General features: G+C 44.3%; 1 protein-coding gene across 9 annotated transcripts in view; it reads right to left on the reverse strand.

The window, feature by feature from the left end:
* Positions 1-22,475, reverse strand: part of LOC137095687 (pumilio homolog 1-like) — a 215,044-nt gene that overhangs the window by 159,695 nt on the left and 32,874 nt on the right. For 8 of the 9 annotated variants that reach the window (XM_067462472.1, XM_067462471.1, XM_067462469.1 and 5 more), the window contains exon 2: positions 14,515-14,888. The exons of the other annotated variant lie outside the window; for it this stretch is intronic. In XM_067462472.1, coding sequence (XP_067318573.1) covers positions 14,515-14,877 — 363 coding nt within the window. In that variant the 5' untranslated portion in view covers positions 14,878-14,888. The remainder of the gene's footprint in view (positions 1-14,514; positions 14,889-22,475) is intronic. 9 annotated transcript variants of the gene reach the window in all.

Here is a 22,475-nt window from a genome sequence, read left to right on the forward strand (position 1 = left end):
AGTCTCTTTTTTTTTTTTGGAGTGTTGTTAATGATGCTTTTCTTCCGTAATAGGTTTGTTCTGTTTTAGCATTGGCAGTTCTAGTTCCAGGCACTGTACTGGAGACAAGGTGGCGGCCTCGCTCTCCTCCTCAATCAGCATCAGTATGTTGTTGGCAGGACCTGTTTCCAGGCTTAGCTTGATTAGGCAAGTAGTGGATTTGGAAGGTGCATTGTCACTAGTGGAGTGGGGTTTGGGTGGGGCTTCAATTGATGCTGTTGTAAAGATTCTAGGTGGAGAATTGGCACCGGGGTTGGACAGCGCAACACAGTTCCCTGGGGTCTCGTGGTCCAGGGTAATTAAATCTGCAGTTTCAGGATCATGGGTTGTTTCAATATCCATAGAGTAGTCCTTAGAGGGTTTTTCCAAATGTAGGGCCTGCATCTCAGGAGTGTATCCCTTTAAGCTTCCTGTGCTCTGCTGAGAGTGTTTAACTCTGGAGATGAGGAGAAGAATCCTGTTATTGAGAAACACTCGGCTTGGGAAGAGGCACTCAGCTTGGGAAGAGACACTAGGCTTGGGAAGAGACCCAGGTGTGGTAAATTAGCAACTTTGTATGACAGTAAGACAGTATTGATCACGAATGTTAGCATACACTGATAAAAGATGATATTACATTCCTTAGAGTCTGCATAAACAATGAATAGTTATAAAGTAGTAAAGTAAGCAATACAAGAAACGTAAAAAGTAAGGGCTCTTCCTGAGGTCCATTATTATTTATTTACCGCTTTTATATTCCACCCTTCTCACCCCGCAGGGGACTAAGGGCGGATTACAGTGTACACATATATGGCAAACATTCAACCCAAATTTTTGACATACAAACATACACCGACATACACAGAGGCTATTTAACTTTTTTCTGGCCGCCAGGGGAGCTGTCGCTTTCATCGTCCATCTGCGACGCTGATGAAGCAGTTCCGCATTCCCCACATGCTTCCCCGCTGGAATGCTTTGCTGGAGTCTTCTTTATGGCCTCAAAAATCGGTTAATTTAGCCTTCCCACACTTTAAAGTGGTACCTTATTTTCCTACTTGACAGATGCAACTGTCTTTCGGGTTGCAAAGGTCGGCAACAGGATACACACAATTGGTTGGAAACCTACTCCAACCCGGGCTGGCTTCGAACTCATGACCTTTTGGTCAGAGTGATCTTAATGCAGCTGACAGCCAGATGCGCCACAATCCCGGTGCATTACATTGAAAACAGCAGGATGTTGCATTAATGCCAGCAATATCAACTCCTGGTACATAAGAAAACAGAAAATAACCTTAGACAAAGAAGAGGAAACAATCTTAGACAAAAATCTTAGGGAATCCTTAGTTTTAAACCACCTTGCCCTAGCAGAAGAGAAGATAAAATGTATCCATCCAAAATCATGTCAGTGTACCATCTGTCCTAGCAAGTCACCGCAATACGACATACAGTTTGAAGAAAAATAGCTGAAAATCTATCAAAAAGACCACCTTAATTCTGATAACACTACTGAAAATGATCGCTTGAGAGGTCTGTCAGTAGTGGATACAAATGTTGCACTTTCAAAAAACACTGCTAAACAAACTACGAACAAGGTTCTCTTCATGGATCCCATGATGATAGCTGCTAACCAACTGCTAACCTTTGGGCCTCCAGGTGTTTTGCATTTCAACTTCCAGAAATCACAACCATCTTACCAGCTGTTAGGAATTGTGGGAGCTGAAGTCCAAAACACATGGAGATTTTTTGTCTAAGATTGTTTCCTCTGTTGCTAAACAAACCTTTTTAGAAGAAAAAAATAAGCTGTAGATTTTAACTGCACACCATGGATAGGGGGCATAATCCTTTCTTGGATATTATGTTCATTTAAGAAGATATCTATCTGACCTCATATGACTTTTTGATAGAATATTAATGAGCTGCTTGGAGATTCTACAGAAAAGGCCAAATTCTCCAAGCTATCCTACAGAGAATTTCTGAATAACTGATTGAGAAGATCATCCTGAAGAAGCAGGTGGTAATGAAGAACCTGAACCAGTTGAAGAAGACCTCTGGAGTTGGGCACCATTTCTATGTAGATGGCACACAACTTTACTACTCTTTTCCACCTTATTCCAAAGAAGTTCCCAGAGTCCTGGACTAGTGCCTGGCCACTGTGATGGACTGGATAAGGGCCAACAAACTGAGGCTTACTCCTGAAAAGGCAGAGGTCCTCTTGGTCAGTCCTGGGGCCTATCGGGGTATAGGGTGGCAACCTGTGTTCAACGGGCTAACACTCCCCCTGCGGACACAGGTCCGCAGTCTGTGGGTCCTTCTGGACTCAGTGCCGACGCTTGAAGCACAGCTGTGGGGGGTGGACAGGAGGGCCTTTGCATCAGTGTGCCAGCTGCAACCATACCTCAAAAAGCCTAACTTGGCCACAGTGCTCCATGCCTTAGTAACATCCAGAATGGATTACGACAATGCACTCTACGTGGTACTGCCTTTGAAGAAGGCTCATAAGCTGCAATTAGTGCAAAGATTGTCTGTCAGATTGCTAACTGGGGCTAGCTATAGGGAGAATATTACACCCCTTTTAAAGCAGCTCCACTGCCTTTTGACAAATTTCTGGGCCCAATTCAAAGTGCAGGTTATCTATATATATATAAATCTGTAAGGGGCGTCCAACGGAATAGCAAAACCCAAAAAAACCCCAACGAAAATTAACCAAAATTCCCCTGCACATACCTCAACCCATAAGGTACAAACAAATCAAATCAAAATAAAAAACAAAACACACTCACAAAAGGACAAAACAACTGAGCATGCGCAATGGCGCAAAGTCCCTAGCGCGCGCACATCGCCAAACGGCCAACGCACCCTCTGCACCTCCCTCCCCCCTCCGCCGAAGCCCCGCCCACACCCACCGAGGCCCCGCCCCTACACTCCTCCTCCTCCGCCTCCCAACCCCCCCTCCGCCAAAGCCCCACCCACACCCACCAATGCCCTGCCCCTGCACTCCGCCTCCCACCCCCCTCTGCCGAAGCCCCGCCCACACCCACCGAGGCCCCGCCCCTACACTCCTCCTCCTCTGCCTCCCAACCCTCCTCCGCCAAAGCCCCACACACACCCACCAATGCCCTGCCCCTGCACTCCTCCTCCCACCCCCCTTTGCCGAAGCCCCGCCCACACCCACCAACACCCTGCCCCTGCACTCCACATCCTCCTCCCACCCCCCTCCATTGAAGCTGCTGGGATTTATAGTTTACCTATAATCAAAGCATTCTGAACTCCACCAACAACGGAATTAAACCAAATGTGGCACACAGGACTCCCATGACCCAACAGAAAGCACAAGAAGGATTTGGTAAGCAATGGGAAGGAAGGAAGGAAGGAAGGAAGGAAGGAAGGAAGGAAGGACGGAAGGCAGGAAAGAAAGGTACCGAAGGAAGGAAGAAAAGAAAGTAGAAAGGAAAGAAAAATAAAAGGAAGGAAAGGCAGGAAAGAGGTTAAGAAGGAGAAAAGGAAATAAAAATGAAAGAAGGAAGGAAACATGGAGGGAAGAAAGGAGGCAAAAGAAGAAAGGGGGAGGAAATGAAGGAAAGAGAGAAGGATGAAACCAAGGAGTGAAAGAAGGAAAGAAAGAAAGAAAGAGGTAGAGAAGGAAGAAAGGAGAGAAAGGGAGAGAAAAAGGGGGAAGGAATAGGTAGGTACCTCTCTTTCATAATACTCCAGATATTCATAAGTTGCTTACCTGTAACTGTGGTTCTTTGAGTGTCGATATGTGAAATTAGCACTTATGGGTCTTCCTGTGTGCCTGCGCAGAAATTCAGAATATTCTATAGTTTTTATTAAGTATTTTAACCAATAAGAAGCTCCGCCCCCCACCCCCCGGTCGTATAAAGGACCCACTGTGTGGTTTCACTTTAGTTCCTTAGCACCAGACAGCAACCAAGGAAAAAGAAAAGGGGCATGACATAAAGGGGAGGATGGGCGGGTTCGTGCTAATTTCACAGATCGACACTCAAAGAACCACAGTTACAGGTAAGCAACTTAGGATTCTTTGTCGTGTCGTCTGTAAAATGAGCACTTATGGGAGAATAGCAAGCTACTGACCTGGAGGTGGGTCATGCTACACAGGAGAAGAGTACTGCTCTGCCAAAGGCTGCGTCTTTCTTAGCTGCCAGGTCAATTTTGTAGTGAGAAGCAAATGTTGATGGAGTGGACCAAGTTGCTGCTTTACAGATTTGGTCAAGAGGTACTCCACGGAGGAAAGCCTGAGAGGTAGAGACTGACTTAGTAGAATGAGCTGTGACATGGAGTGGTGGTTCTTTACCTGCTAGTTGATAGGCTAGTCTAATAGTAGATATGATCCAAGAGGAGAGTCTTTGGGAAGTCACTGGTTGACCCATGGCATCTTTCCTGTATTTAAGAGTCTAGGGGATTTCCTATATGATGCTGTCTTATGTATATAAAAGGAAAGTGCTCTTTTAACATCTGACAAGTGAAGTGTGACCTCTAACGGTGAGGTTGGGTTAGGGAAAAATGCCGGCAAAGTGATGTCTTGGGACATATGGAAATGGGACACTACTTTAGACAGGAAAGTAACATCTTTGCGGAGGACTACTTTGTCCTCATGAAAACGAACATATGGGGGGTCTGCTCGAAGGGCAGAGAGTTCACTTGCCCTCCTTGCAGATGTAACAGCCACTAGGAAGGCAGTCTTCCATGATAAGTGGGATATCAGAGCGGAAGACATAGGTTCAAAGGGTGGATTAGACAACTGGGATAAAACTAATTCTAAGCTCCATGAAGGTGCCGGGGGGGGGGGGGGGATGGGGACTGGAGGGTAGAGGTTTTTGTAGCCTTTGAGGAATAACTGAACAAGGTTATCTTGAAAAAGGGACGGCAAGTCTTTCTTCCTTCTAAGGGAAGACAGGGCAGTTACATAACATTTAACTGATGAAAAGGATAAGTCTTTAGAGGCTAGGTGGGAGAGGAAGTCCAGTATTAATGGGATGGAGGCCACAAAGGGGGCTCGGCCCGTATTTTCAGCAAAGGTTTTAAAGATGGTCCACTTATAAGCGTATGCTGTCTTAGTAGACGGCTTTTGGGCTGCTAGAATTATGCGGGACACACTGTCGGAGAGTGTCAATGTGGTTTGATCCTCCACGCGGTCAGATGGAGGGAGTGTGGGTCCGGGTGTTGAATTAGGCCATTCTCGATAGTGAGAAGGTCCAGGGACGGCTGGAGCCGGAGGAATTGGCCTTGGGAGAGTTGGAGGAATGGTGCGAACCATGGCTGGTGGGGCCACCATGGCGCTATCAGAATGCAATTTGTGTTGTCTGCAATTATTTTGGCTATCACTGAGGATAGGAGAGGGAGGGGGGAAGAGGTACAGTAGGCTGGGGTTCCATTGGAAGAGGAAAGTGTCTCTGAGACAACCTGGGAATGTGTGAGGGGGGAGCCTCGCGCAAAATAGGGGACACTGAGTGTTCGTCGGTGATTCAAAGAGGTCTATCTGGGGCATGCCCCAGAGGTTGGAGATGGTTTTGAACTTGGAGGGGTGAAGCTGCCATTCGTGGTTGGTTTTTGTAGACCTGCTCAGTGAATCGGCCAGTGTGTTGTCTTGTCCTGGAAGGTGAATGGCGATGAGGAAAACTCTTTCCTTGATGCACCATTCCCAGATGCAGGTTGATATGGAGAGAAGAGTCCGGGAGTGCATTCTGCCCTGTTTGTTGAGGTAGTATTTCACGGTGGTGTTATCCGTCACTATTTGGATTGTGTGGTTGTATACAATTGGGTTGAAGGCCCGTAGGGCTTTCTCTACTGCAATGAGTTCGAGGGCATTGATGTGTAGTTGACGCTCCGACTCTGACCAGCGGCCGCTGATCTGGAGGTCGTTCATGTGTGCCCCTCCCCCCCACCCGGATGTGGAAGCGTCGGTTGTGAGGGCCATGGATGGTTTGGGTGGCTGGAAGGGCATTCCCCGGTTCACATTGTGTCGATTTGTCCACCATGATAGGGAGTCGAGGACAAGCTGGGGGGGGGGGTGGAGGGTAGTGCTTTGGGAGTCCCTGTAGGGACGGAACACTTGGAGGAACCAGTTCTGGAGAGGCCTTAGCCGCAGACGGGCAAAGGGGGTAACATTGGTGGTAGATGACATATGACCAAGGATGGACTGGATGGCCCACGCGGAGGCACATTTGTGGTTCTGGAGGTCCAGAATGGCTTGTTGAAGGTTGGTTAGGTGGTCTTCTGGGAGGTAGGCCTTTTGGAGTGTAGAGTCGAGGATAGCTCCTATAAACTGTATTCGTTGAGATGGGATAAGGTGAGATTTTTCTTGATTCATGATCAGGCCCAGGTCCTGTAGAAGACATAAAGTGTAATGAATGTCAGATGACAGTTCAGAGTGTGATTTAGAGCACAAAAGCCAATCATCCAGGTACGGGAAGACTGTAACCCCCTGCTGGCGAAGGTGTGCTGCCACAACAGTCATGCATTTAGTAAACACCCTGGGAGAGGTACATAGCCCGAACGGGAGCACACTGAACGAGAACATTTGGACATCTATCGCAAAGCTGAGAAATTTATGGTGTTGGGGCCGAATTGAGATATAGAAATATTCTTCCCGGAGGTCTATGGTTGCTAGCCACACTCCTTCCGGGAGGAACGGGAGTGTGTTGGGTAGCGTGACCATTCGGAACTTATGGGGTGTTATAAAAGTATTGACTTTGCGTAAATCTAGGATAGGGCGGAGTCCTCCATCCCGTTTATCCACAAGGAAGTATCGAGAAAAGAAGCAAGATGAAGCTTCACAGGAGGGAATTGGAGAAATAGCACCTTTTTGAAGAAGGGAGGTTATTTCTTCCCAAATGACAGGAGAAGACTCGGTAAGTATGATTTTACCTGTCGGGGGACAGGTGTGAAATTCAACAGCATAACCTCTATCAACAATATCCAGCACCCAGGCATCAGAAGTTATGGCTCGCCATGCAGGGAGATATGGTTGGAGCCTGTCAAGGTAAGAGGGGGAGGGTATGGTGGGGTCAGGGGTTGGGGGAGGGTTAAGGTTAAAATGTTTGCTAAAAGCAACGTTTGTTATTGTTAGGTGGCCTGGTACCATGGTACTGACCCCTGGCAGGAAGAGGAGGTCTTCTTGTAGGTAGTCGATGAATACAGTTTTCTTCCTCTATAGAAGGAGGAGTAGTAAGGCCTGTGATAGAATTGGGGTCGCTGGTAGTAGGGGCCCCATCTCTGCTTTTGTTGATAGGGATATGATTGCTGGTCATATTTGTTTACTGTCTGTTTCATCTCATGAGAATGTTTTATTTGAGAGTCTGTATCTGGGTTGAAGAGACCTGCTTCATCCATCGGAAGATTTTCTATTAAGGTGCGCGCCAATGGAGAAAGAATGGCAACACGTAGCCCGGCATGGTGGCGTAGGGCCACCGAGCCGGCAATGAGTTTACCAGAAGTGTCAGCAGTATTTTTTGCAAGCTCTTTTTGTAGTTTAGACAGTAGTAGTGCTTCCTGATGGAAGGTCTTAATTAAGGGCTGATCCATTGCAGGGAGGAGATTTAAGTAAGGAGTGAGTTTGTTCCAGAGAAAGGTCTGGTAGACACTCATATATACTCCATAGTGAGCCATGCGTGCAAACAGGCATGCTGAGAAGTAGAATTTTTTGGCCATAGTATCAAGTTTCCTTCCTTCCTTATCCGAAGGGGAGGACTGATTAGCTTGTATAGGTTTGGTTGAGCATCTGTCACTATGGAGTTGGCTTTAGGCATCTTAGAGAGCCAGGATGCTGAAACAAGGTCAATACGGTAAAGATTTTCTGCCCTTTTGGGTGTAGCTAGCACAAGGGCTGGTGCAACCCCAGTAGTTTTTAGGATTTTTAAAAGGTATGGTAGGGTGGGAAGGGAGGTCGACACAGGAGGTTGTTGTTCAGATGTAGTGAAACAAGGGTCCTGAACTGTATCAGAAGGTTCAGGAATGGCCAAATTAAGGGCCCTTGAAAGTCTGATTAGCAGGGCAGAACATTTTTTAAAATCTTGAATTTGTTGGGGAGTGACATCAGAGTCAGGCTGAGGATCAGGGAAGGCAGGGGTATCATCTTGCGAGTCAAGCTCAATTGTTTCAGAGTCAGGTTGAGGGAGAGGGGAGTCCTCTGGGGGAGGGTATTCCTCTGCTGGTTGAGGGTGGGGGGGGGGGGATGAGAAATGATGGCTGAAGGGGGCGGGTCCTGGGGAGTGGAGACCAGCGGTACCAAAGGAGCAGGGCTAATAAAGTTAGGAGGCGGGGAGGATTGAGAGGGAGGGAGCGGGGGTGGAGATAATGCCGGATCTGGTGAGGCTTGTCCCTGAAGATGAGTGGAAAGGAGTTCAAGAGGGAGAATTTGGGGAGGGTTTTCAATCTGGAGGAAGGATGCCTGCACGTGGTGGGGAGAAGGGAGCGGCTGAGGCATCGGATCCAGAGGGGGAGGGCTCAAGGGCTGTGTGCCAGTGAGTTGCCGTCCCTTTTTTTTGTTTAGCAATTTTTTCTTTTGTTTTGCCTAATTTTGAAGCCTGTTTAGAAGGCTTAGGTTTTTTCCTCAAAGGCTCCGTAGAGGGAGCAGAGGGCAAGTTGGAGTCAAGCCTATCTCCAGAAGGAGAGGGAGGCTGAGCTGCCTGTATATCAGGAGATTGGCGAGATTCAGCCACGTGGCGCACGGAGCTGGAAGGAGCTTCCAGCGCTCTTTAAGCGGGCATCTCTGCTCTTACGAGTTCTAGTAGTAAAGCTCTTACAAATCTCGCAAGTCTGTGGGCTGTGAGACTCGCCCAGGCATAGGAGGCACTTAAGTGCCTATCGGAATCGGGGAGGGTAGTCCCACAAGCTGAACAGTTTTTAAAGAATAAAGTAGCCATCTAGCCTGAGAGGAATCCAGGATGGTCCAGGGTCAGGGCAGGAGAAGTCAGCGTAGTCAGAGCCAGAAAAGAGTCCAATAGCCAGAGAATAAGCAAAGGGATAGAATAGACCGAAGTTACTGCTGTCGCGCAGAAAAAGGAACTAAAGTGAAACCACACCGTGGGTCCTTTATACGACCGGGGGGGGGGGGGGGCTTCTTATTGGTTAAAAAACTTAATAAAAACTAGAATATTCCGGATTTCTGCGCAGGCGCACAGAAAGGCCCATAAGTGCTCATTTCACAGACGACGCGACAAAGAACTACCTCTACTTTGAAAAGATTTACTATAGGCTACAGCAACGCGTGGCAGGGTACAGCTAGTTACTAGGCCTGGGTAACAACGGAAAAATTTGTTTCTAAAATCGATTCGTTTTTTGGGGTTTTTTGCGTTTCGATATTTAAAAGAATTCCGAATTTTTTTTTAAAAAAAGTTCGATATTTACGAAATTTCGTAAATGGTAAAAAAAATTACAAAACAATAACGAAACAATAACGAAACAATAACGAATCAATTCGTTAATGGCGGACGCGACCGCGCAATACACTAAAAAACCTCCAAATGGGACAGGGGGAACTTCTGAAGCTTCCCTCTCCCTCTGTTGTTGACTGTTAGTGTGATATTATAATTTTTTTTCACTAATTAAACAAAAAACAACTATAAAACTTGCCCCAGACATGCGGAAATAATAACGAAACGGCCTCAAACCAATAACGAAACGAATACATGACGAAATACAAAGCATTTACGAAACGAATTGAAAAATTCGTTTCGTTTTTAAGTTGTTCCAGAATGGTTCGTTATCGCTTTGTTAACCAAAAAAAATAACGAATTTTTAACGAATTACAAATTAACGAAACGAAACCACCCAGCCCTACTAGTTACCTATAAAGCCTTATACACTTTAGATCCAACCTATCTTTGCAACAGCATCCCCCTCTATGAACCAATGTGGGCTCTGAGATCTGTCGGGCAGGCCCTTCTCTCGGTCAACCACCATTCCAATCCTGTCTAAAATCATGACTTTTTAAACAAGCCTTTGATATTGAGTAGATTTTAAGGGTTAGTCTGAGGACTTAAGTTTTTGCTTCAGTTTGCCACTTGGCTCGTTAATTGAAAACAACCAGTTTTATCCCCAGGAGCCCCTGGTGCACAATGCCGGCAGGACTGAAGACCGACAGGTCGGAGTTCGGATGAGCTCCCTCTGTCAGCTCCAGCTCTCCATGCAGGGACATGAGACCATCCTCCCACACGGATGGTAAAACATCAAAACATCTGGCCACCCCTGCGCAACGTCCTTACAGATGGCTAATTCTCTCATACCAGAAGCTACTTTCAATTTCTCAAGTTGCTCCTGACATGGAAAAAAAAACCAGTCACACCTGTGTTTTATTAATTTTAATATTTTACTATATGCTATTTTATGTGTGTTTGCAGTTGTAGTATCATGTTATTATTGTTTTTATATCTATGTACTGTTTATTTTAAATGCAGAACTTTGTGGAGTGTTTTGTGAGCTGCCCCGAGTAAATTCAGGGAGATGGTAGCGGGGTACAAATAAAATTTATTATTATTGACACAAAAACACAGTATGTCACAGCAAACAAGATCTATATGCTGGATTTCATATCACAAAATCACAAGTGGAACACTTCCCAAGCGTCTAGGACTGTATTTTCGAATGTATTTTTGAATGACACGCGCAGATCCAAGTAAGGTGGCCTTTTGCAGTTGACAGATCGTGATTTTGTCAATGTTTATTGTTTCCAAATGCCAGTTGAGAACCTTTGGCACAACACCCAGTGCGTCAATGACCACTGGGACCACCTGTACTGGTTTATGCCAGAGCCTTTGCAGTTTGATTTTGAGGTCTTGATAGAGTTTTTCCTGTTGTTTTTCCTCAATGCAACTGTCACCCGGTATGGCGACATCAATAATCCAGACGTTTTTCTTTTCCACAATTGTGATGTCTGGTGTATTGTGTTCCAAAACTTTGTCAGTCTGGATTTGAATGTCCCACAGTATTTTTGCGTGTTCATTTTCCGCGACCTTTGCTGGTTTATGATCCCACCAATTATTTACTGCTGACAGGTGGTACTTATTATTATTATTATTATCATCATCGTCATTATTACCTTGATTCCACAGCTGACATGGCCATTTTCTTGTTAACATACACATTTTGTGTTTTGTCACTGCATCTTTGACACTATCTTGATCAACAGGGGAATTGGAAAAACATTCATCACTTGAGGGAAAAGATACCCCACAGAAATACAGCCCTTTTATTCTGCTCTGGTAACAAAGATTCACACATTTCATGTTATCATAAGATGGCAACAGGTCAACATGAGATTGACCCTAACAGCAAGTCATAGCCCAAAGATTGGTTGTACTAGTAACCACTCTTGCTTCTTAGTAGAAGTCTTGCAATAAAATATCCATTGAGAGTACTCAGCATTGGGTATTCCTTAAAGATGTCTGGGTTTCAGAGAACTTTATGTTAACTGCTGGTTTTTCTGCTGAACTCTGAGAAAAATCATGCTTGAAGTATTTGAAAATGAAGCCAAAAGGGCAGCACCACAGATGTTGGTAATGCCACTGTGTGTAACAACTGCTGAATATCATGAGCTTTACATATAGGACAACTGATGAGCTATGAAATAAAACCCATGACAGGACAAATCATATATATGAGAGTAAAAGCTTGTGATTGTCTGTGGAAAAAGAGCAGATGTTTAGCATTTGCTTGAGGGGGGTTTCTGAGGAGAGGGAAAACAGCTTAATGTCCTAGTTAACATGGAAGGCTAAAACAACCTTTATTAGGAGAGAGATGTAAGGACAGAGACTTCTCGATTCTGATGAAAAACCAGGTAAGGGTTGCTGATACAAAGGACAGTCAGCTTGGAAGCCCTTTGAGCAGAAGTGACTAAAATGAGGGTGACTAAAATGATCAAGGATCTGGAGAACAAGCCCTATGAGGAATAGCTTAAAGAGCTGGGCATATTTAGCATGAAGAAAAAAGGGCTGAGAGGAGATATGAGAGCCATGTATAAATATGTGAGAGGAAGTCACAGGGAGGAGGGAGCAAGCTTGTTTTCTGCTTCCCTGGAGATTAGGACGCAGAACAATGAACAATGGAGGAGATTCCATCTGAACATGAGGAAGAACTTCCTGACTGTGAGAGCCGTTCAGCAGTGGAACTCTCTGCCCTGGAGTGTGGTGGAGGCTCCTTCTTTGGAAGGAGCCTCCTTCCAAACCTTTTAAACAGAGGTTGGATGGCCATCCCTCAGGGGTGATTTGAATGCAATCTTCCTGCTTCTTGGCAGGGGGTTGGACTCAATGGACCATGAGGTCTCTTCCAACTCTATGATTCTATGACAATAACAAGAAAAGCAAACTTCCATGCCAGAAGGTGAAGGTCACAAGGAGCCAATGGTTCAAAGGGTTAGCCTGAAAACTGGGAAAAGACATCTTGAGACTCTATTTGGGAGTCAGAGGGCAGGTGCAAATTCTTGTAGCCTCGCAAGAAATTACGTATCAATGGATGACAAAAACGAGAAGGTATGCGCAGTCATTGTATCTGCCAAGATAGTGCCTCAAGATAACATTTTACTGAAGCAAGAAAAAGACCCTGCTGTGAGATTGATGAGAAAGCCAGGATGTCCTGGATGGAAGCTGAGGATGGTAAGAGGCCCCTATGGTGAAGACATATGTCAAAAACAAGGTTCACTTGTAAGCATAGGATCTGGTTGCGGAGGGCCTGCGAGCAGTGTTGAAGATCTAGACCAGAGGTATATCCTTCAAGCAGTGAGGTGAAGGGACTGGGTGTTGGGATGGAGACTCTGGCTTGAGTCCCAAGAGGAGATCAGTTTGAGTGAGAAAATGATGGAAGGTGTTGCTGGAAAGTTGGAGGAGGTTGTTTTTTAAATTGGAATGCACTGCTTTCTATGACAGTGAGTATTCTCAACAGAGGACATAGTATGGGTCCCACTCTTACCTTTGATACCAATTCTGTCTTCTGAGTGATTTAACCTATTTGAATATCACATTGACTTGAGAAAGTGGTTTTTGTGTGTAATCTGAACAACAGTGACAATGGGACTTATTATGTTTATTTTCCCCATCTCTGTCAAGATCATTCAAAACATTATAAATGCCGAGATCATAATTTACCTACAACAACTGTGAAGTTGACAAGATGCTCAAGGAAGGTGAAACTGAATCTGATTATGTAAAATCTTAATGTAAATTGGTCTTCTATGATTATGCAAACCATGATATCGGCACAGCTTCCTTGCACAAATGCTGACAGGACTGGGGCCCCCAAACCAGAGATGCCATGCAAAAACAGCAGCAATTTTCCTATCTTTTTCCTATTTATCCTAGGAATAAATAATGAAAAAAAGAAGCTAGGGCAAAGATAGTCACTGTAGTTTCCATCATTAATAACTTTAACTTTATTTTTACACTTTGTCTCCATTTCCCCAAAGGGACTCGGGGCGGCTTATATGGGGACAAGCCTAGGCAAACATAGATTAAGACGACGATGCAATAAAATAATGATTCAAAATATAATACACATCATAAAACATAACAAACATCATGAAACAATCAATAGACTGAAAAGTAATAAATACTGAGCTCAGAGGGCTAGGAGCTTGAGCAATAGTTTCTGGACAGGGGCTGGAGAAAAAGTGCAAGAGCCAATAATAATACAGGCTAGAAGGGTGAAATCATTTGTAATTTAAACCAACGGATTTTTAACTACTCATCCTCTATTGTTGGTTCCTGTAAGGACTTTTTTTAAAAATCGTGTCAGAAGCGACTTGAGAAATATTGCAAGTAGCTTCTGGTGTGAATTGGCCATCTGCAAGGACGTTGCCCAAGGGATGTTTGGATGTGTTAACATCTTGTGGGAGGCTTCTTTCATGTCCCCGCATGGGAAGTTGGGGCTGACAGACGGGAGCTCATCCTGTCCAATGGATTCAAACCGCCAACCTTCAGGTCAGCAGTTGAGCTGGCACAAGGGTTTAACCCATTGCACCACTGCGGCTCTTTCTGTAAATGTACAGAAACTCATAAGAGGGCACCCACCCACTAACTTTTTCTTGACTTAATGGGTAGATCTTCAAGCAGCCTGAATGATGTGGAGAAAACTTACTCAGCGACTAATAAAGACAAACAACAACAAAACAAAGTCTTAAAATGTAGAGGGGAGATGAAGTACTGACAATTTTTAGGAGTGATTTCCACACTCACAGTGTGAAAAAATCCTGCCACATCATAAAAATTGGGTTAGTGTCCTGAGAACTGGAAATGTTCAACCCAACAAATGCATAAATGACAGCAGCTTGCTGAAAAAAGTACGGAATTTTTGCACAGCGATAAACAAACAAGAATACCTAAGACAATTTGTGAATAAACATACATTTTGTTATGGGGTTCTCTCAATGCTCCTATGCTAGGGCATATGTGTTAGAAGCCCAAGAAGCGACACTCAGACTCAGAGATAATACAAATATTCAAAGGCTTGCTAGGCTCATTTGTACATCTAAAATATTTAACTTTTTACCTGATGTTCAGCATGAATGTTATCCCCGGTAGGCCACCGATGCTTGCTGTTATTATAGCTGCCTCCACTACTTCCGCCTCCCCCAAACTGTTCACCATGCTGCCTCTGAAAGAAGTAATCCACCATTGCATCATCCTGGGAGCGGCCTGCAACCCCTATGGATCCAGGAACAGGACTAGAGTGGGTCCCTGCCGCAAGGACTTGATTTGCAGCTGGCTGTTGCTGAGCCTGGGACCCTGTTCCAGATGTCAAAACAACAGGCATGTTGGGATTAGTTGCTTCTTGACTATGGTGTTTCAGGTGAGGGCTGAAGGAGTCCTGCCAGATCACTGCTTTTTTCCTTAAAACACACACAACGCTCATTCCACTAGTACCTAAGGAGAAACAGATTCAAAATTGAAATCATTATTTAATGTCCAGTATACAGTCCATCCTCCAGAAAATAAAGCCCAACTGCTCACTGGAGTGAAAGATACTAGAGACAAAGTTGAAGTACTTTGGCCACATCATGAGGAGACAGCAAAGCCTAGAGAAGACAATTATGCTGGGGAAAGTAGAAGGTAAAAGGAAGACGGGGCAACCAAGGGCAAGACATCCTTGAAGTGACTGGACTGACCTTGAAGGAGCTGGAGGTGGTGAGGGCGGACAGGGAGTGCTGGCGTGGGCTGGTCCATGAGGTCACGAAGAGTCGGAGATGACTGAACGAATGAACAACAACAACATACATATGAGGTTTACTTACTAGTTTTTTTAAAAAAACCAAACAAACTCTATAGCTGCAGTCAATAGAATTCACAGCAAAACCCATACAATTCAATATGGCCCAAGCACACTGTAGCAAACAACTGTAAGCATATAACAAATGTAAATATAGTAAAACCATGCAATTGTGACCCCAATACTCTAAGCAAAAAATACCTGTAATTTCTATAATAAATTATTGTGTTAGAAAAAAGGAAATACATGATATTTGGGCATTCTTTCAAAACAAAAAATGACTGATGGTTTAAGAAGCCTTCCATGGAGATCATGATAAAAGTTACACAAGAGAAAGAATGACATAAAAGGTTTCAATTTCCTTTGAACCATAAGGGCATAATCTGTCAGAATGGGGATATGTACTTGAAGAAAAAAATAAAATCAGATTAGTGCTAATGCAAATGGGTCTTGATTGAGAGGCATTACTTAGGAAGTCAATATACAAAAGACACTATTCTTGGTGGTCTTCAAGTGGTTCTCTGATTCATGTGGAATGGAAGGAGAACTCAGGAGGGGGCTGCTGCTCTAATGATTAGAACATATAATCACAGAATTGAAAGAGGCCTTGTGGGCCATCCAGTCCAACCCCCTTCCAAGAAGCAGGAAAATTGCATTCAAAGCATATGGAGAATTGGATTCAAATTGAAGGGAAAGAGATCCCACCTAAACATTAGGAAAAACTTCCTGGTAGTGATAGCTGTTTGGCAGTGGAATAGCCTGCCTCGGAATGTAGTGGAATCTCCTCCTCGGGAAATTTTTAAGCAGATGTTAGATTGCCATCTGTTGAGAATGCTTTGATTGTATTTTCCTGGACAGCAGGGGTAGGACTGGATGATCTTTGTGGTCTCTTAATCATAGAATCATAGACTCATAGAATCAAAGAGTTGGAAGAGACTTCATGGGCCATCCAATCCAACCCCCTGCCAAGAAGCAGGAATATTGCATTCAAATCACCCCTGACAGATGGCCATCCAGCCTCTGTTCAAAAACTTCCAAAGAAAGAGCCTCCACCACACTCCGGGGCAGAGTTCCACTGCTGAACGGCTCTCACAGTCAGGAAGTTCTTCCTCGTGTTCAGATGGAATCTCCTCTCTTGTAGTTTGAAGCCATTGTTCCGCGTCCTAGTCTCCAAGGAAGCAGAAAACAAGCTTGCTCCCTCCTCCCTGTGGCTTCCTCTCACATATTTATACATGGCTATCATATCTCCTCTCAGCCTTCTCTTCTTCAGGCTAAACATGCCCAGCTCCTTAAGCCGGTCCTCATAGGGCTTGTTCTCCATACCCTTTAAACTCCATGATACTGTGTTTCTATTATTCTGTCTGGTTTGCATTCTCACCAGACATTCTGAAAAGTGTATCATAGCAAGCACTTCCAGATCCAACCACATTCAAACTATGTTAAATGTCTACATGTTGTAAAATTAAGACAAATAAGTTGGAAGCATTTGCTTTCAGACGTTAAAGCAGACAAGGAGCACTTTTTGACCACTACATCTTAAGTGAGGGTCACAAGCATCACTGGGAGGTACCACAATCTAGGAGGCAAGGCGAGCTGCAATTATGTTTTCCAGTGCCAACACACCCTTGTTGTTGCAAAAGTTAATTTTAAAGATACGTACAAAGCAAGAAAATGCCTAAGGAAATTGTGACCCCTTAGAATTTAATATATATCAAATGTCCTATAACATCCTTCCAACTTTTTCGGTTTATGTTGACCCACTTCACTCAGATACATCACCTACATCAGGGGTCCTCAAACTAAGGCCCGAGGGCCGGATACGGCCCTCCAAGGTCATTTACCCGGCCCTTACTCAGGGTCAACCTAAATCTGAAATGGCTTGAAAGCACCACCAACAACAACAACAATAACAATACTATCTCATCAGCCAAAAGCAGGCCCACACTTCCCACTGAAATACTAATAAGTTTATGTTTGTCAGAATTGTTCTTCATTTTAATTATTGTACTGTTTTTAAGTGTTTTTTGCACTACAAATAAGATATGTGCAGTGTGCATAGCAACTCATTAATCCTTTTTTCAAATTATAATCTGGTCCTCCAACTGTTTGAGGGACTGTGACCTGGCTCTGTTTAAAAAGTTTGAGGACCCCTGACCTACATGGTGCAGTTAGGAAAATTCTAGTTTCAAAATTCATCAGTATCCTTACATTCTTGTAATTGTGTAAATGTATTTATATAGCATTAAAAACTGGCCATAGAGATCATTCAGTGGCAAAAGGGTATTTTTTTTAAAAAAAAAAAAGTCAGGAATAATCAGTGGTCCAATGAAGAATTGCTAGGTTATAATGCTGTCCAACAGCCATATATTATATAGGACTTTTAAAAACTGTATTAAAAAGCAATCAAAGAGACTGATTGATTAATGGCAACAGGAGTGTATATATATGAACCCCATAGGGTGTACACAGGAAAAATGTACAGGTTATTAGAGAGAGGGTGCAATTTAAACTAGAAAAATAGCAAGGGAAAATGTTTGTTTTTAAAAAAGGAAATACAGCAGAGTCTCGCTTATCCAACATAAAAGGGTCGGCAGAATGTTGAATGAGCAAAAATGTTGGATATTAAGGATGGATTAAGGAAAAGCCTATTAAACGACAAATTACGTGATGATTTTACAAATTAAGCCTCAAAACATCATGTTTTAAAACAGACAAATATACAATTTTCCTACATTATAATATTATGTAGGAATTGCTTTATTTAAGAATTTAGCACCAAAACATCGCAGTGTATTGAAACAGCTGTGGATCCGGGCGGGAGGCAAACTGTGTTATATACTACAGAACGTTGGATGACCGAAGGTTGGATAAACGAGGCTTTACTGTACCATTTAGCATCCATTCTTTAAAACACAATATTGAAAATAATGGTAAACACGATAACTAGGAACACTACAGTGGGAGTAAGTCAAAACTTACCTAACATTAAAAACATTTTTTTTTTTTACCGTTCACTACTCAGATCTGTTATGACAGTTCTTTAACTGCAGCGTACTCCTTCGAAATGCTTTACATAAGGCTTAGGCAAAAGGAAAAAATAATTTTATTTGTCTGGAATCTTTGTAAACCAGCGCTTTTCAACCTGGGGATCGCGACCCCCAGAGGGGTCACTGGGTCATTTTTGAGGGGTTGGCATGTTGCCTTCTATGACCCTGCCCCTCCTGGGAATGGCTGCTGGGCCTGCAGCAGGGCTCGGGCTGAATCCAGTCTGGCAAGTCTGCAGAACCATCAGTGGATGGATGGGAAGAGAAGAAGGAGAGTCAGGGCAGAGCTGCGGGCTCCTCCAGCCAGGGATCTTCCAGCCTCGCCTCCCAAGTTGCACGCAAAGAGGGCGTCCCAAGCTTAACAGGGCCGCTGGCTCCTCTGGGAAAGGGAGTGAGATTTTCGCTCCTGGAGGACGAAACCCTCCACTGGTCCAATTGATCGCAGGTAAACAGAGGGAGGCAGAGACAAAGGGTGCAGGGAAAGGGGGAGAGAGGGCAGGCTGCAGTAGGCAGGGGGTGGCCGAAGTGGGGGGGGGGAGATGGGGGAGGGCAGGGAAAAGAAGAAAGGAAAGAGAACACAAATGAGGGAGGCAGGAAAGAAAGGAAAGACCATGTGCCTCCTTTCCCTTGCTTCTGCTTCCCATCACATTCTTCCACCTCTCTCCCTGCCTTTCTTCCCTTTACACAAACTGTCTCTTTCCTTCTCTCCTCCTCCTCGAGACTGGAACATGCTGCCTACTCCTAGCCACTGCAGGGGTTAAGAGAGTAAGGAAAGGCCCTCTCTTGATGCGCCAAGGGACAGTGGCACAGATTTAAAAAGTTTCCCTATTTATCTGCACCAAACCCCAAGGGATGCAAGAGACAGGGGCCTAAGTTAAAATCACTTTTCTCCCTGGGATCCTATATTTATGTACCACACAAGTTAAAATTGGGTTGAATCAGTTGAAGGTACTGGAAATGCCATCATCCCATGTTTATACCCCCTCCCCCAATATTGTTTTTGTGATTAATCACAAGGCTTTAATTATGTTCCATTTGTGTCAATGAAAATATATTCTGCATATCAGATATTTACATTATGATTCAAAACCGTAGCAAAATTAGTTATAAAGTAGCAACAAAAATAATTTTATGTTGGGGGTGACCGCAACATGAGGAACTATATTTAGGGGTCATGGCATTAGAAAGGTTGAGAACCATTGCTGTATACAATCATGTTGATGACTGTGCTGCCTTGAAATTTTACTGCTAAATTGTTTCCACTGCATTGTACTGTTTCAATAATGCTGTGTTTTTTTATATATATATTAACTAGCTTGGGGACCCGGCGCTGCCCGGGTTATTAGAGAAAGGAATTGTATATCAAGGTTGGTCTTTATCAGTTATTTATATGGCTCGCAGTGGTCTCAGGAAGTTAGTGAAGGTACTGTGAGTCCCATCGTCTGTGGTCCATCGTCCTCCAAACTGCACCAGGATGGAGAGAGGGTCATGGGGGCTCTGTGTGCTAAGTTTGGTCTTGATCAGTCATTGGATGAGGGTCACAGCAGTCTCAGAAAGTGAGTTAAGGTACTGCAAGTCCCATCATCCATAGTCTCCCTCTACATCACCAAAATGTTGAGTTGGCCATGGGGGCTCTCTGTGCCAAGTTTGGTCTTTATTGGTATTTGGATGAATGTCACTGTGGTTTCAGGAAGTGAGTGAAGGTACTGCAAGTCCCATCATCCATTGTCCGTCCTCCTCTAAACAGCACCAGGATGTAGAGTCTCTCATGGGGGCTCTGTGTGCCAAGTTTGGTCTTGATTGGTCATTAGATGAGGGTTGCAGCAGTCTTGGGAAGTGAGTGGTGGTACTTGAAATCCCATCATCCATAGTCTGTTCTCCCCCAAACCTCACCGGAACGTTGAGTTGGCCATGGGGGTTCTGTATGCCAAGTTTGGTCTTCATCGGTCATTTGATGAGGGTCTCGGTAGTTTCACTAAGTGAGTGAAGGAACTGCAAGTCCCATTGTCCATGTTGCATCATCCTCCAAACCGCACCAGGATGTAGAGTGCATCATGGAGACCTGGTGTGCCAAGTTTGGTCCTTATCAGAAATTGGATGATGGTTGCAGTGGTCTCGGGAATTGAGCGAAGATACTGCAAGTCCCATAATCCATGCTTGATCCACAGTCAAACAACACCATGGCGTAAAGTGGGTCATGTGAGGTCTATGTGCCAAGTTTGGTGTTGTTCAGTCATTGTTGACGGTCGCAGCAGTATCGGAAAGCGAGTAGAGGTACTTCAAGTCCCATCATCCATGGTATACCCTACTCCAAACCGCAGTAGGATGTAGAGTGGGTCATGGGGGCTCTGTGTGCCAAGTTTGGTTTTGTTCGGACATTAGATGCAGCAGTCTTGGGAAGAGAGTGGTACTTGCAGTCCTATCATCCATGGTCTGTCCTCCTCGAAAGTACACCAGGATGTAGAGTGGGTCACGGGGACTCTGTGTGCCAAGTTTGGTCTTGATCAGTCATTGGCAAGGGTCTCAGTGGTTTCAGGAAGTGAGTGAAGTGACTGCAAGTCCCATCATCCATTGTCAAATTATTCCAAACCGCACCAGAATGTAGAGTGGGTTATGCGGGCTCTCTGTGTAAATTGTGGTCCTGATCCATCATTGTTGGCAGTTATAATGGTTTTAGGAAGGGAGTGCAGGTATTGCAAGTCCCATCCCTCCAAGCCGCACCAGGATGTAGAGTGGGTCATGGAGACTCAGTGTGCCAAGTTTGTTCTTTATCGGTAATTGGATGAGGGTTGCAGTGGTCTCAAGAATTGAGCAAAGGTACTGCAAGTCCCATAATCCATGGTCCATCCCCGGCCAAACCACACCAGGCATAAAGTGGGTCATGAGAGGTCTATGTGCCAAGTTTGGTCCTGATCAGTCATTGGATGAGGTTAACAGCGGTCTCAGAATGTGAGTGATGGTACTGCAAGTCCCATCATCCATGGTTGCAGTAGGATGTCGAGTCGGTCTTGCAGGCTCTGTGTGCCAAGTGTAGTCTGTATTGGTAATTGTCTGACTCAGCCCCCTCTGGCCTTTTCCTTTCCTCTCTTAGTCATCTCGGAATCTTGGAATTGAGGCTGGCCAATCAGAGACCATATGCAAATTTCCTTCTCATGTCCCCGTTTCTGCCATGAACTCTTTTCTCCACCAGGGGCTCCTATTGAAGCTGGCCAATCCGAGACCATATGCAAATAGCACCACTGTGGCAGCCAATCCGAATGTTGGAACTTTCAGGCTGGCCAATCATAATGCTGGCACATACACCGCCACACCTCCACACTGCCGGACTTTTGTCCTCCACATACAAACTTTCACCTTTATTATATGTATAGATATAGATATAGATAAAGATAGATTGAATACAAAATAACATATTTGAACAGATAATAAGTGTCTATTATAGACTTACATTGAGATAAAGTATTTCTATATTATCTATTCATAGTCTTTACAAGTTTATTCACATTACATTTTTCTCTCCCACCTCCCTTTCCTACACCCCCACTTCCCTCTATATCTTTAACTGCAAACACAACCTTCTTGATCTTTGTACAATATATATGCTGTCTTCACCTTCTTCTACCCATTTCATATAAATTGCCCATATATCTATAATTCTAATTTGTCCTCCTGTGAACCTTCTTGGGTTATGCATGCAATAATATCAGTTTGGACTTGCTCAAATAGAAGCAGAATTCAAAACTATCTTGACAGATTAGAGATGGGCCAAAGCTAACAAAATGAAGTTCAACAGGGACAAATGCAAGATACTCCACTTGGGCAGAAAAAAACAAAATGCAAAAATACAGAATGGGGGACAATGCCTGGCTCGAGAGCAGTACATGTGAAAAAGATCTTGGAGTCTTAGTGGACAACAAGTTAAACATGAGCCAACAATGTGATGTGGCGGCAAAAAAAGCCAATGGGATTTTGGCCTGCAATAATAGGAGCATAGTGTCTAGATCTAGGGAAGTAATGCTACACCTCTAATCCGCCTTGGTTAGACCAAACCTGGAATATTGTGTCCAATTCTGGGCACCACAATTCAAGAGATATTGACAAGCTTGAATGTGCCCAGAGGAGGGTGACTAAAATGATCAAGGGTCTGGAGAACAAGCCCTATGAGGAGCAGCTTAAAGAGCTGGGCATGTTTAGCCTGAA

This window comes from Anolis sagrei, chromosome Y (genome assembly GCF_037176765.1).
Source record: "Anolis sagrei isolate rAnoSag1 chromosome Y, rAnoSag1.mat, whole genome shotgun sequence".
NCBI classification, from domain to species: Eukaryota; Metazoa; Chordata; class Lepidosauria; order Squamata; family Dactyloidae; genus Anolis; species Anolis sagrei.